Raw genomic sequence first — 15,516 nt, 5'->3', positions numbered from 1 at the left:
TTAATTGTTTTCTGATTATTATATGTATTCTGTGTTTCTTTCTTTTTCTCTTATAGTTTGTTGTTTTGACGGGTTTCTGTAGTGATACTGTTTGAGTCCTTTCTCTTCCTCCTTTATATTTCTTTACCCATTAAGTTTTATACTTTTGTGTGTTTTCATGATGGTAAATATCATCATTTCACTTCCAAGTTTAGGACTCCCTTGAGCATATCTTGTAGAACCGATCTAGTGGTATAGAATTCCCACAGGATTTATTTGTCTGTGAATGATTTCATTTCCCTTTCATTTATAAGTGATAATTTTGATAGATATCATATTCTTGAGTGGCAGGTTTTTTCTTTCAGCACTTTCAATATATCATTCCATTGTCTTCTGGCCTGTAAAGTTTCTGCTGAGAAATTCACTATTAGACTGGGGGGGTTTTCTTTGTAGGTGATGAGACACTTTTGCTACTTTTAAGATTTGCTCCTGAAGTTTGACTTTAGACAGTCTGATTATAATGGTGCCATGGAGAACACCTCTTTACGTTATATCTGCTTGGAGATCATTGAGCTTCCTGTATCTGAATGTCTAAACCTTTCTTTGTTTCTTTGCCCTTGGAGATACAAATAATATGTAAATTTGGTCACCTTATCTTGCCTCAAATTTCAGGAAGGTTTTGCTCATTCTTTTTTCATCTCTTTTCTTTATTTTTGTTTGACTGGATTATTCCGAAAGACCTGTCTTTAAGTTCCAAGATTCATTCTTCGGACTGATGTAGTCTGTTGTTGAAGTTTTCAAATGTATTTTGAATTCTTTTAAGTGAATTCTCCAGTTTCAGATTTTTTTTTTTTTTTTTTTGAGACAGAGTCTTGCTCTGTTGCCCAGCTTGGAGTGCAGTGGTGTGATCTCAGCTCACTGCTACCTCCACCTCCCAGATTCAAGCGATTCTCGTGCCCCAGCCTCCCGAGTAGCTGGGATTACTGGCACACGGCACCATGCCTGGCTAATTTTTGCATTTTTAGTAGAGAGGGGGTTTCACCACGTTGGACAGGCTGGTCTCGAACTCCTGACCTCAGGTGATCCACCCACCTTGGCCTCCCAAAGAGCTGGGATGACAAACATGAACCAGCTTCAGAATTTTTATTAGGTTCTTTAAAAAAGTATCTCTTTGGTAAATTTCTCAGTCATACTGTGAATAGCTTTCCTGACTTATTTGTATTGTTTTTCAGAATTCTCTTGTGTCTCACTGAGCTTTAAAGTTAATAATTTGAATTCTTTATTTCATGCTGGGATTTTGAAATTTTCTTTTTGATTAAGATCTATTGCTGGAGAATTATTATATTCCTTTGGAGATGCCATATTTTCTTGCTATTTCATGTTTCCTGTGTGCTTACATTGTATCTGTGCATCTGATGCAATAGTTGCTGCTTCTTATATTTGAATTTGCTTTTGTAGGGGAGGACTTTTTCCTGAAAATTTATCTATGGTTTGGGTTGAGTAGGGTCCATAGACTTCGATTCTGGCTGCATGCAGTAATATGGTCTCATTTATAGACATCGCAGATATAGCAGTGAGTAAAGTAGATAAAATTCAACCCTCCCAAAGCTTGCATTCTGGGGGGCAAGAAACAAAACTCTAAATGAACAATTATGGGTATATCAGAGTATGTACTATTTGATTCCATTGAGGTTCAGTAACTGGCAAAATACCAATCTTTATTGATAGAAGTCAGAATAGCAGTCAATTCTGGAGGAATGTTTATTAACTGGGAGACTCATGAGGGAGCTTTCTGGGTTTTTCAAAATGTTCTATATATTAGTTTGTGATGGTTATGTTGGAGTGTAAATAAGAACATGTATGTATGTGTGTAAAATTTTGAGTTGTACATTTAAGAATTGTGCATTTTACTATATAGTACTTCAGTTCTTTTAAAAAATTAAGTAGGTAATATGTCAGAGATTGCTAGACGCTATGAAGAAAAGTTAAGCTGAGAAAGGGGAATTAAACAAATGAGGTATCAGGGAAGGTCTCACTGAGAAGGTAAACAGATCTGAAAGAGCCATGTAAACATCTGGGAGGAGATTATTCTAAGCAGAGGAAAGAGCAGTGAAATAGTATATATAGCAGTTCCAATAATAGCTAAGAGTTTAGTATGGCTTGTGTAGTGCGAGCAAGGAGAGGAGAGTATTAGGAGACGAGATCTAAGCAGACAAGAACTTATAAGCCTCTTTCTTTCTCTCTCTCTCTCTCTCTCTCTTTCTTCTTTCTTTCTTGGCAGAGTCTTGCTCTGTCATTCAGGTTGGAGTGCATTGGTGCCATCTCAGCTCACTGCAGCCTTGGTCTCGGGCTCAAGTGACCCACCCACCTCAGCCTTCCACGTAGCTGGGACCACAGGCACGTGTCACCATGCTGGCTGAATTTTTTTTTTTTTTTTTAAGTGGAGATGGAGTCTTGCTCTGTTGCTCAGGCTGGTCTCAACCTTCTCAGCTCAAGCAATCCTACCTGCCTTGGCCTCCCAAAGTGCTGGGACTGCAGACATGAGCCACCACATCTTTATAAAACATTTTAAGGACTTTGGTTTTTAATTATAATCAAAACCATTAGAGAGTTTTGAAGCAATAAAAGACTTGTTGTGATTTACGTTTTTAAAATATAACAATGACTTTTGTTTTGAGAGTATACTATAAGATACTAAGGGAAGAGACTGTTAGTGATCCAGGGGAAAGGTAATGGTTCTTATAGTATTGGGGTGGTGGACAGTAATCAGATTTTGAATATATTTTGAATATGGAAGTGACAGCTTTTACTGATGTGTACTGGCTATGGGTGTGAGAAAAAAAGGATTTGGTAATTATTTCAAAGCTTTTGGCCTGAACTTTTACTAAGTTGGGAAAGACCTGGGAGAAGCAGATTTAGTAGGAGTGTAAGTCAAGAATTTATCTTGGGATATATTAAATTTGAAGAGATGTAAATCCTCATGAAAGAGGGCTAGGCATTTCAATTTATGGACCTGGAGGTGAGAGGAAAAGTCTGGACTAGAAATAATACATTTGGGAATTGTTAGCTTATAGTTAATAGTTAAAATCATGAGATGAGAGCGCTGAGGGAGTAAATTTAGTAGGTATTGAAGAGAATAGGTCCTCAAAGTTGGAACACTTCAATGTTTAGAATTTGAAGAGATGAAGAAGAACCAGGAAAGGAGACCAAGAAGGAGCAGCCATTCAGAAAGGAGAGCCTTTCTTTCTATCAAAGACACAAATATGTGTCTCTGAAGCCAAGTAAATCAGGAGCAGTCAGCTTTGTTGGATGATGCTGTTAGGTCAAATAAAATGAGGACAGAGAACTGGATTAGAAAAATGGAGGTCACTGGTGACTTTTCAGGAGCAGTTTTGGAGGTGCAGTGATGGCCAAAGAGTGATGAGAGAATACCCAAAACTGAGAACAGTAATTTTGAGGGCTTTTGCTCTGCAGGACACAGATGATAATAACAGGAAACACCTATATAGCATTTACTACGTCCCAGCCATACTTCTTAGGGCTTTATGTATATTAATCCCATTTAATCCTTACAACAGCCTTGTGAGACAGGAGTATTATTATCTCCACTTTACAGATGAGGAAAATGAGACACGGAAAAGTTAAGTAACAGGGACATATAATCACTATTTCTGTATTAAGAGCCAATTTATAACTTCTTTCCAAAACCTCATTTTTAACCTGAATGTATTTGAAGACTTTTTGACAGATCCATTAAAATGATCAAATAATTTACAAATGTAATCTCTTGGCACAGAGAAAGGAACTCTTTTCTGAGATTGGAGCTATACATATGACTTTATCCATATCACTCTACTGTACTCAAATCACATAGTGGTTTTCCATAATTCTGATGTGTGCTTTCACTCATTGTGACATAGCATCATTTTATTTTTCGTCAACTGTCTTTCTATATCAAGCATCTTTGTGAAAGCATAAATAGGTCACTAATTGTTTTCATTTTCACTGAATAATTTGTTTGCATTCTCATACTCCATTAGGCCTATGTAAAGCATACAAACATTTTTTTCATCATTAATGAATGTATAAGCCTTTATTCCTAACTACATTAAAAATAGGCATGAAAATTTTAAGCAAATGATATATTGGAAAAGAATATACTGCTACAGGATAAAAGAAAATAATTTCAACATATGTTACAGAAAATTTTTTAATATTCATGTTTTATAAAGAGTTCCCCAAAGGAGTAATTTTTTTAAACTTGTAAGTAGAAACATATGGCATACAGATATAATAAACATTTCACAGGAGAAATATAGGTGACCAATATTACGTACTTGTTGTTAATAATGAAAACCAGGAGATACCAATTTTATCGGATTAGCAAAAGTTCAAAGGATTAAAAATATCCATTTTTTGTCTGAGTATGGTAAAGTGGACACTAATACATTGTTGAAATATAAATTTGTACAAATCTTTTGGGGGGGCAAATATTAATATGAATATAATCTTTTCTCACTTCCATTACCGAAACTCCATTCTTTAAAATATTTATAGATGTGTTAGAAAAAGTTGTGTAAAGATATAGGAAAATATACACCAAAGTGTTAATAGTGGTTATCTCTGGGAATGAGGGAGGGAAGCAGGGAAGGTGACAGGGGGAGTCTTTGACTTCTTATTTGATATTTGAAATTGTTATATATTGTTTTGAAATTGTTTTATAATTAAAAGTAATTAAGAAAATTAACAGCTGTCTCCACTACTTAAAATTAATGTTTTTCTTATGTACGTCATAACATTGAGTGGGTTTGGGTTATTGTACTGTTAACATGTGATAATAGAGAGGTCAGAATATTTAAGTACCCTAGGTAATTAGTTTGTGTATAGTATAGTAGTCTCCAAAGAAAGGAGGGGATGTTGGGAGGCGGAGGTGGGTGGATCACCTGAGGTCAGGAGTTTGAGACCAGCCTGGCCAACATGGCAAAACCCCATCTCTAAAAGTACAAAAATTAGCTGAGGGTGATGGTGGGCACCTGTAATCCCAGCTACTCAGGAGGCTGAGGCAGGAGAATTGCTTGAACCTGGGAGCGGAGTTTACAGTGAGCCGAGATCACACCACTGCACTGCAGACTGGGCGACAAGAGCGAGACTCTGTCTCAAGAAATAAAGGAGGGGAAGGCACATCACAAGAGAAAGTGAAATGAACAATTAGGGTATGTTCAGAAAATGTTAGAACATCTGTTCATATTCAATTTAAGTATCATTTTTTCCTGCTCTTTTTAAACATACGGTTGTAAAATAAAACACAGATAGGTATGTATATCTTACTGAATTACTGTAAGGCAAACATCCTTGTAACTACCACCCAGTTCAAGTAGTAGAATGTTGCCAGCTACTCCGGAAACCTTTTCCCAATAAGAGCTCCTTCCTACATAGTATTTTTTTTTTAAATAATTTTTATTACCCCAAGTGTGCCTTGCTAGAAACTGTAGCTTGATCTTGCTGTTTGGTGTATTTTATTTGACTCACGGTAACTAAGGTCTCTGTCTTTAATCTACAGGTTGTTGCTGCTTCTCTTGTGCTTAGAATTTACCTGTGAAGCACTGGATTATTTTACCTGTAGTTTCTTACAGTCTGGATTTTACTTGATCACATATTCATAATGTAATTCAACATGATTTGCTCTCCTCTCTATCTCCTGCAGATTGGCAGCTTGATCTAGCAGCATGTTCAGATTCAAGATTAATCTCTTACGTTCTTTTTTCAGGCAGTGCATAATGCCTGGGTTTTGCTCTTATTCTGTGCTAGCAGCCATTTGTGCTGGATGCCTAGGTCCATTAATTTATTGGAAGCTGCAAAATGGAGATACCCTAATATATTTTTGTTTTTTATTTGCTGGAATGATTTTATAAGGGGTCCTTTTCTTTCTTTTGCTGTTCAGTTACCCAGTGGTATAGTTCATATAGAAAATGCATGAAAAAGAATGTTTGATTCTTTCCTTTATTTACCTGGTTTTCTAGATAATGAATATGAAGCGGTAGATTAGATATTACTGATAAGATTTAATACAGTATAATTATTCTCCTTATTGAAGCTCAAATTAGCCCATCTTTAGTCACCAGTGGAGGTGGTCTTCTTTTGGCTCGTAAGTCTTTTTTTTTTGTTTTTGAAACAGGGTCTTACTCTGTTACCCAGGCTGAAGTATAGTGGGGCAATGTCGGCTCACTGCAACCTCTGCCTCCTGGGTTCAAGAGATTCTCCCACCTCAGCCTCTTAAGTAGCTAGACTAAAGGTGCACACGACCACACCCAGCTAATTTTTGTTTTTGTTTGTTTGTTTATTTTTGATAGAGACGGGGTTTCACCATGTTGGCCAGGCTGGTCTCAAACTCCTGACTTCAAGTGATCTGCCTGCCTCAGCCTCCCAAAGTGCTGGGATTACAGGCATGAGCCACTGCACCCAGCCTCCTAAGTCCTTTTGACATGATCTTGGTCTAGTCTTTGATAGCTTTTATGCTATCTAGTATTTTTAAGATGTTTTGCCACAGACATGAAATGAGCCATTTCTCCAAGAAGCCCTTTTAATGGAAAATGATATTTCAAAAATCTCAGTGTGGGTGCTAAGGATGCTTATTCCTACTGGGTTGGTCATTGTTTCTAGGGTTTTTAAGTGAACAGAGTTGGGAATTTATACTAGTTTCTATACCTATATTGAGATACACAGAATGTTTTGGTACTTAGAGCTCAAGGAATTCTACAATTCACATATCCTATAATTATTTATTTGCTTCATGCTATCCTGTAATTAAAAATAGTACTTATAATTACCATATCAGTTATTACTAGAACAATGAAAATTTTTAACTTTTAAAATTTGTATTTTAAATTTATTTTATTTGTATTATAAATTTAAATTTTATTTTAAATTTAAAAATGTAGAAAAAGAAAAATCTTTTTCTTTTTTCATAGTTGCCTTGAATTTACATTTTCAAATCATATAGCCACTGCATATTATAAATTCTCCCCTTTAATTATCATTTAATCTTAGTTCCAAAGGTAACTACATAGTTAAAGCTCATCACAAATCTTTATAATCTGATTATATATCAAACATTCTCTAGTAATATGACTGGCTAAGTGTAAGCATAAAATTACCATCAGAAATCAAATAACGTATTTGAGAAGTAGGCTCTTTGGAGGAGTGTGAAATGATATAATTGTTCATTGATGTTCCAAGTATGATCCAAAGACTGTTGCCAGTCTGTAAACTGTAGTTGGTCCATGAAGAGACACATACAGAAATTAAGTGTAAGATTTAGCTACTTTTATAGCAGTCTGACATAAAGCATGTTAGTGTGATTTGCAAAAGCATCATTAGCTGACAGATTGGAAACTTCAACAACAAAAACACAAAACATAACTGGTCCTTTTCCACACGTAGTTGGAAAGACACTGTTATGAACAATATCAGCCCTTATCTCTACAATAATTAGGTTTTTCAGATACGCGGTTTAAGAAACAGATAAATATGAGAGAAATATGTAGATGTGGGCTAATAAAGTGTTTACTGAGAAGATGGATGTAATCTAGACTTTGGTTTGGTTTGGCTTGATTTGGCAGGAAGATACGAACAGAGATACGAGAACAGGTTTAACACGGAGTTGTGGGCACACAAAACACGTCATAAAAATGACCTAGCTAGAGTAGAAGATTTTTACCAGTTAGGGAGGAGAGATTAAATGAGAATGGTTGTATAAAGGCCTTGGATCCCAAGCTGAACAGCTAAGATATTTTCATACAGACGATAATAGGGAACCATTCATGCCACAAAAGAGTACAAGGTACTTTTTTCTATGCCTACAAGGTACTTTTTTCTATGCCTAAGAATCCAATAAATAGTTCTAGTGAATAATTTATTTATTAAATTTATAGTACAGTATTAATAAGTGATATGAAGAAAAGCAAAATAAGGTATTTTAAATTAAGATGATCAAAGTGTATTTTTCTAGACATTGGGGTTAATAACATTTGTGTCCATGAAGGCTATAATACTTGTTCTCTCATTTATCTTACCCACCTCTAGGAATGCCTTGGGAACTACCACTTCAGTCTAGATATCTATAATTTAAAACTTGAGTTCCTACGTATTTCTGAATATGTTGTTTCTTAAACTTGTTTTTCTACTACGATTGTGTCTTAATTGGCTTCTCTGTTTATTAGGTTTGGTATATATCTCTCTAATGGTATTAGCTTTCCACAAACACTTGGTGATTTTTTGGTTCTGTACCCTCTTTTGTATTTGTGATTTCTGGTTCACTTGGTTGCGAATGCTATTACTCTTTACTCTAGCCTGCCTTACGTGATGGTTAAGGTGGGAAGGAATACAAAGCCAGTTACAGTGTGCCTATAGTTTGCCTCTTTCAGTTTGGGGTTCTCTATTCATCCCTTCTGAGGATTACCCTTAATTCTAAATTTTTGGACCTACTGTCCACAATTGCTGTTTTAGACAGGCTTCGCACTTTCATTTCCTATAGTTGAATCCAGTTGGAGTGGGATTGTGGGACTGTTAGGAGTTAATTACCACAGCTGCTCCCTACCTGATTATCCTGACAGTAATTTGCAGGCCCCTCTCAATTCTTTTATCTATGGTAACTGAACTCGTACCTGAAAATTTCGTTTCTGTTTTTACCTCCACATAGAGCAGTCACTTTCCTACATAGTTTGGGCTGTGGTTTTATGAATTTTTTTTTTTCCTCTCAGTAAATCTAGTCTTAGCACTTTATGTCTTTAAGGATTCCTCAAGATGTCTGGTCCATTGATAACATATGTTCATATGTTATAGATTGTTTTTAAATATTACAGATTCTTTTGCTTTATGTATTTCTTCCCTAATGTATATCTTCTATAATGTTTTATGAGGTTGGGAGCAGATAGGCTAGTAGGAGTATATATTTACTCTTGCATCATTTAGGCTCAGTCTTACATCTTGATCCAAACTTCTAATTGATGTCCTTTAAAACATGCTTTTTAATACTCTGATAATGGTGTACTGAAATAATGTTGATTATTGCAAGTCAAAAGCAGCCACACAAATTAATATACACTGTTGCATTTGACCATTTATGTATTATCTTACCTAACAGATTAATAAGATTTTATTTCATTAGAAGTTATTGATACTATAAAGTATTTGTTATAGGAAGACAATGTTAAAATCTAGCTTATATTTTATTTAATAAGTTCTGTCTTCTCATTAAATGAATGGTAGGTGGTAAAAGTGTGCCTTCTGTACTAGGGTACTTGTAGAATCTTTTAAATAAAGCAAAATGGTTTCAAGGTAAATTAGCATCTAAGAAATGTATTTTTATTCTACCCATTCTCTCATTAGTGTAGGTTAGCTATTCAAATTGGGTCATTTAGTATGCAAACTCTCACTCATTCTTCAAGGTACAATTCAAATGTTCTTCTCTGGGGTCTTCTAAACTCTCTAAGAATTATTCTCTATTGTATACTGTCATGATGTTTCTAATGTATCATATTAGTTATAGGACTTCTCATATGTTGTAAATGTCGCTTTATTGGGTTCCCTTTCACCAAACTCTGAATTCCTACATGTTTTATTCATGTTTATGATGTTAGCATCACAGTTACTTAGTAAATGGATTGTAATAGTTTTAGGAATGGTAAAATGAATACTAAGTCATCATGCTACCAAAGACAAAGGTTTCTGATTTCTGAATTCTAGGTTCCTATTCCAAAGAGTCAGTTCTAGTCATAAATTGTGGGAAATCCTGAGATCCATTTTGCTTTAGATTAAAGAATTTTAGTAAGACATTTCAGTTTGATTTAAAATTTGTTCTTTATTTTTATTTTGTAATAATTACCATTTGAGTTTCTAATTAGTATTCAGTTCTTTGCAACCTTTGAAAATGCCATGTTTAGTTTAAAAAAAGAATCCTATTTTTAAAATATATCTCTAACAAAGCCCATTAATTTAGATTTATCATGTTTTTATTCATTTTTTTGAAGGATCAGAGTAACAATGAAATTATGATTGGAGTGATGTCAGGAGGAATTCTGATTTATAAGAACAGGGTACGAATGAATACCTTTCCATGGTAAGAACATCCATTGATACTTTTATGTTTACCACTGTATTATCAAATATAATAATTTATATTAAAGACAGTGGCTGTTGAACTATTTTAATGTTGTCATTTTACTTGTGAGATAAACTTTATACTTTATCCCACTTGGTTAGAACCTACCGGAAGACACCAAAATAGTTTATTTCAAAATTACTTATTAAAAATTATTACTTATGAATTTTTCTTGTATGGAATTTTTTAAAGATGATCAGAGTTTTCCAGTCTTTTTAACAAAGATTTGCCCCCAGGGCAAACTATTTTACCAGCATCTAACCAATGTGGGTTTTATCAGAGTTTAACCAAAGTGGGAGAATGGAAATACCCAATTTAGACCCCTCCTGCTTTCTTATCTCACTTAAGGAGGGGTTGACCTGAGAAGCACCGAAGATTACAGCCAAGAGGCACAGACCACTAAACCACAAAGACCTAATTACAGGATGAAAGAATGATTCCTCCCTATCCTACACCTTACTGCCACGTCAACATGGCTCATAAATAATAACAGGGAATCACAACTAAAATAACTGTAAGGCTCAGATTATTTAGGAGTCCCTTAGGGAAACCCAAAGACAGCAGGGATGTGAAAAACAAAGATGGAGAAAATTATAACCTCTGATACCTACAGAGTGTTTACACAAACATTAAACATAGCCTTATGCCTTGCCAGGTCTACATAAAACTTCACACCAAAGGCATATTTATTTCTTTTACCCAGTATATCATATCCAGCATTTAGCAAAAAAAAGGCGGAAACACAGTTTGAAGAAACAAAGCAAGGAGGAGAACCAGACCCAGATATGGAAGAAATTTTGGAAGTATTATACCAGAACTTTAAAATAACTGTAATTAATATACTAAGGGAAAAGTATATGGAAAAAAGTGTGTAATGTACAAGAACAGATGGAAATGTAAGCACAGAGATGGAAACCTTAGGAAACCTTATGAGAAAGAATTAAACAGGAGTGCTGGAAATCAAATGCATTGCAACAGAAATAAAGAATGCCTTTGGTCTTATCAGTAGATTATACATGAGAAAAAAATGAGTGATCTTGAAGATATGTCAGTAGAAACTTCAAAAACTGAAAAGTGATGGGAAAAAGGAACTAAAGAACAGTATTTAAGACGTGATGGGAATAAAGAGAGAAAACAGAAGAAATAAATATCTGAAAAAATAATGGCTGATAGTTTCCCAAAATTCATGACAGCCACCGAATCGCAGATCCGGAAAGTTCAGAGAACACCTAGCAGGTTAAATAACCCAAAAACCCACACTTAAACGTATCATAGTCACGCTGCAGATAATCAGAAAATCTTTTAAAAAACAAAGCATAAAAAGCACATTTAACCCAGAGGAACAAGGTAAAAAATATGTTGTATTTCTCTTCAGAAACCATGTAAGCAAGAAGAAACTGGAGTGAAATATTTTGGTTAAAGTGTTGAAAGGAAAAAACCCACCAACCCAGAAGTCTATAGCAAAGTTATCCTTCAGAAGTTTAAGAGAAATAAAGACTTTCACACACACAAACAAAAATTGGTGGAATTTGTTGCCAGTAGACCTGCCTTGTGAGACATGTTAAAAGAAGTTCTTCACAGAAAAGGAAAATAATATAAGACAGGAATCTGGATCTACAGAAAGAAAAGAAAACAGGGAGGGAGCTTCAAAATGGCTGACTAGAGTGACAGAGGCACTGGTGTCTTCCACAAAGAGGACCAAATCAGCAAGTAGATAAACACACAATGAATAGGACATTTAAAAGAGAAGAGAAGAATTCAGCAAGGAAGTGACAGGGAACCTCTGACACACAGGAGAGGGAAGCAAAGTAGCCTGCCTAGCCAGGATCACCTGAGAGCCAGGAGGAATTGCCCATTGCAGGGAAAAGGTAAGCAAGAAATCCTCAATAGTTCACATTTGCACCAAAGATTACTGCAGTCCTACTTACATGAGAGAGCCCCTTGGCCCTCATGGGCCGTGAAACTAGCATAGGGAGCTGCCTGAAGTCCACACCATGGCATTGTTTCAGAGAGGGAGTTTACACTCCCTCTGCACACCCCCTAAGACCCAGGGCAGTTGCAACACAGTGCCATTTTGAGAGCTCAGCCCCCATCAGAATACATCCTGCAGTGAGGCCCAGTAGCTCCTGCATTTCCACATCTCTCAGACCCCACTGACAACCCTCCCTGTCCACACAGAGGGCTGCAAAGTTGCAATACTAACTGCACCCAGGATGTAGCTTAGGTCCTCAAAACTGCATCTCTTACATTGTCATTCACCCTGGGAAATGGCAGTGCGGTATGCCAGGGAGGCTGTACCCATCGTAAAGAGAGATGAAGCATGTGCTCACCATAGCCTCAGAGTTGCCTGCACAGGAACATTACCATTGACAGCAACTCATTGTCCAGCAGCAGGACCACTGTACAGCTGCACGTGCCTTCAGGGAGGCTAAGGACTGGCCTACCTGAGCACACCTTCCAGGGACATGGACATTTACATGCCCTGTCCACCATCACCAGTGACAACATCAAGGGCCTGAACACAGGACCATCTCAGGTGCTGGCATCTGTATATGTCATTCAGGAACCTAGAGATTGACCTACCCCACTTAGTACAACTGTGAGGGCCCTCACACAACATCCAAGGGCCTGACAATAGAAGTGCTGCCTCACCCTCAGCCACCATCTCCAGGCACTGTTGGGGTCTAGGCATTGGCTGGCCATACCTGCAGCTACTGACACACACACACACACACACATCTTTCAGGGGCTCAATAATGGACCTTCTTTGCCTGCCCCTGGCACCTGTGGGCACTTCTCAGGGGCCCAGGGATGGGCCCCTCCACCCTGCCTCTACCACTACTGTCCCCCACATGCATAGCTCAGGACCCCAAGGGGTAGCCCACTGATACTGCTGGCACCATGCATACCACCTGGAGACCCAAGAACTGGCGTGCCCAGCCTGCCATCACCACAGCTGGTGCCCATGAACCAGCCTACTTGGCATTTCCATACCCAGTACAGCTTCACCACAGCCTCTACACCCTAAGCCACTGAGGAACTCACAGACACCTCTGACACTGACTAGAGCCAAATAAATAATGTGAAGACTATGCTACTTCACCCACCCAGAACCAAAGCCAGAGCACCCTACCCAATCCAGCCAACACTATAGGTACATCAGAAGAAAAAATTTGTTCCTATTACAGCCAATTCATAAAATTGGAAGAAGCACCTGTTACACCAGATGTGCAGATATCAACGTAAGGACAGAAGAAATAATGAAATGCCTGAAAAATAAAATGATATTTTAAAAATGCAGTGAGATATAAGACAGCTTAACAATACAGAGATATCAAGAAAACAATTCATAATCTGAATGAGAAATTCAGCTGAAATATATTTTTTTAAAAAAGCCAACAGATCTTGGAACTGAGTTCAGTGAATGAAGTAAAAAATACAGTAGAAAGCATCAACAATAGACTAGATTAAGTGGTAAAAATAATTTCTGAACTTGAAGACAGGTCTTTGGAAATAACCTAGTAATTTTTTTCAAAGGATAAAAAAGCCTGAATGACATGGAACTCTGTAAAGCAGCCAAATATTTGAATTTTGAAAATTTCAGAAGAGTTGGGCAAAGGCATAAAAAAAAACCTATTTAGGAAAATACTAGCTGAAAGCTTCCCAACTCTTTCAAGAAGTAGAGACATTAAGATACCAGAAGCTCAAAGAACCCCATAGACATTCAACCCAAAAAGGTCTCCTCCAAGGCACTTTGTAGTCAAATTGTTAAAAATCAAAGACAGAAGTCAAAAAATAGCAAGAGGAAAGGATCAAGTCACACATAATGGAATCCCCATCAGACCAATGGCAGATTGCTCATCAAACACCTTACAGGCCAGGAGGGAATATGGTGATATATTCAAAGTGCAGCTAAACCAATAAAAATGCTGACTGAGGATACATCACCCAAGCAAATCTATCCTTCAAAAATGAAGTAGAAATAAAGTCTTTCTCAGATAGGCAAAAATCGAGAGAATGCATTGCCACTAGATGGATCCTATAAGAAATGCTTAAGGGAGCCCTACATCTGAAAGTGAAAGGATACTATGTACTATGATGAAAATGCACAAAAGTATATAATTCCCTGGCAGAGCAGATAAGATACATCTAGAGTAGATGAGAAAAAGAAAGGAGTCAAAGGTTATTACTCCAAAAAAAAAAAAAAAAAAACCACAGACACACCAAATAATCAAAGGAAACAACAAGAGAGGATGAAAGGAGTAAAGGATGTACAAAACAATCAGAAAATAATTAGCAGAATAACAAGAATAAATCTTTACATATCACTTAACAACATTGAATGTGTATGGTTTAAATTCCAATTAAAACTTAGACACTGGCTGAATGGATGTAAAAAATCAAGACCCAATTCTATGCTACCTACAAGAAACTCGACTTCACCTGTAAAAAAGCACAATAGACTAAATGTAAAGGAAAGGAAAAATCCCATGTAAATGGAAACTAAAAGCATATGGAAGCAGTTATTTTAGACAAAATATACTTTGTAAAAAACCATAAAAAGAGACAAAGAAGGTCAATATCAAATGATAAAGGGATCAATTCAGCAAAAGGATATAACAATTGAAAATATGTACCTAACACTGGAGCACCCAGATATATGAAGTAAATATTGTTAAAGATAGAGAAACAGACTCCAATACAATAGTAGTTGGGGACTTCAGCACACCAGATTCACCATTGGACGGATCATCTAGACAGAAAACAAACATTGGACTTAACCTACACTGTAGACCAAAGGAACCTAATAAACATTTAGAGAACATTTTATCCAACAGCTGCAGAATATGTATTCTTCACCCCAGCACGTGGAATACTCTTCAGGAAAGACCATATGTTAGGCCACAAAACAAGTCTCAAAAAATTTTTAAATACTAATTATATCCATTATCTTCTCAGACCACAATGGAGTAAAACTAGAAATCAATTACAAGGAACTTTGGAAACTGTACAAATACATGGAAATTAAATAACACTCTCCTGAAAGACCATTGGGTCAATTAAGAAATTAAGACAAATAAAAAAATTTATTGAAACAAAAACAGCAACATAACATACTAGAACCTATGAGATACGGGAATAGCATTGCTAAGAGGGCTGTTTATAGCAATAAATGCTTACATCAAAAAAGTAGAAAGAGCTCAAATAAGCAGTTTAATGATGCATCTCAAGGAACTTGAAAAGCCAGAACAAACCAAGCCCCAAATTTAGTAGAAGAAAAAACAATAAAGATCAGAGCAGAACTAAATCAAGTAGAGACTGTAAAAATAATACAAAGGATCAACAAATTGAAGCTTCTATTTTTTGAAGTGATAAAA

At 36.3% G+C, this 15,516-nt stretch overlaps 1 protein-coding gene across 4 annotated transcripts in view; it reads left to right on the top strand.

Annotated features, from left to right (window-relative positions):
* The window catches only part of PTPN4 (protein tyrosine phosphatase non-receptor type 4), a 240,837-nt gene that overhangs the window by 146,529 nt on the left and 78,792 nt on the right, over positions 1-15,516 (top strand). For all 4 annotated transcript variants that reach the window (XM_003909217.4, XM_009185052.3, XM_009185053.3 and 1 more), the window contains one exon: positions 10,008-10,096. In XM_003909217.4, the coding sequence (XP_003909266.1) occupies positions 10,008-10,096 (89 nt within the window). The remainder of the gene's footprint in view (positions 1-10,007; positions 10,097-15,516) is intronic.

This window comes from Papio anubis, chromosome 10 (genome assembly GCF_008728515.1).
Source record: "Papio anubis isolate 15944 chromosome 10, Panubis1.0, whole genome shotgun sequence".
NCBI lineage: Eukaryota > Metazoa > Chordata > Mammalia > Primates > Cercopithecidae > Papio > Papio anubis.
The sequence above is the reverse complement of the archived record's forward strand: the minus strand, read 5'-3'. Positions and strand labels throughout refer to the sequence as shown.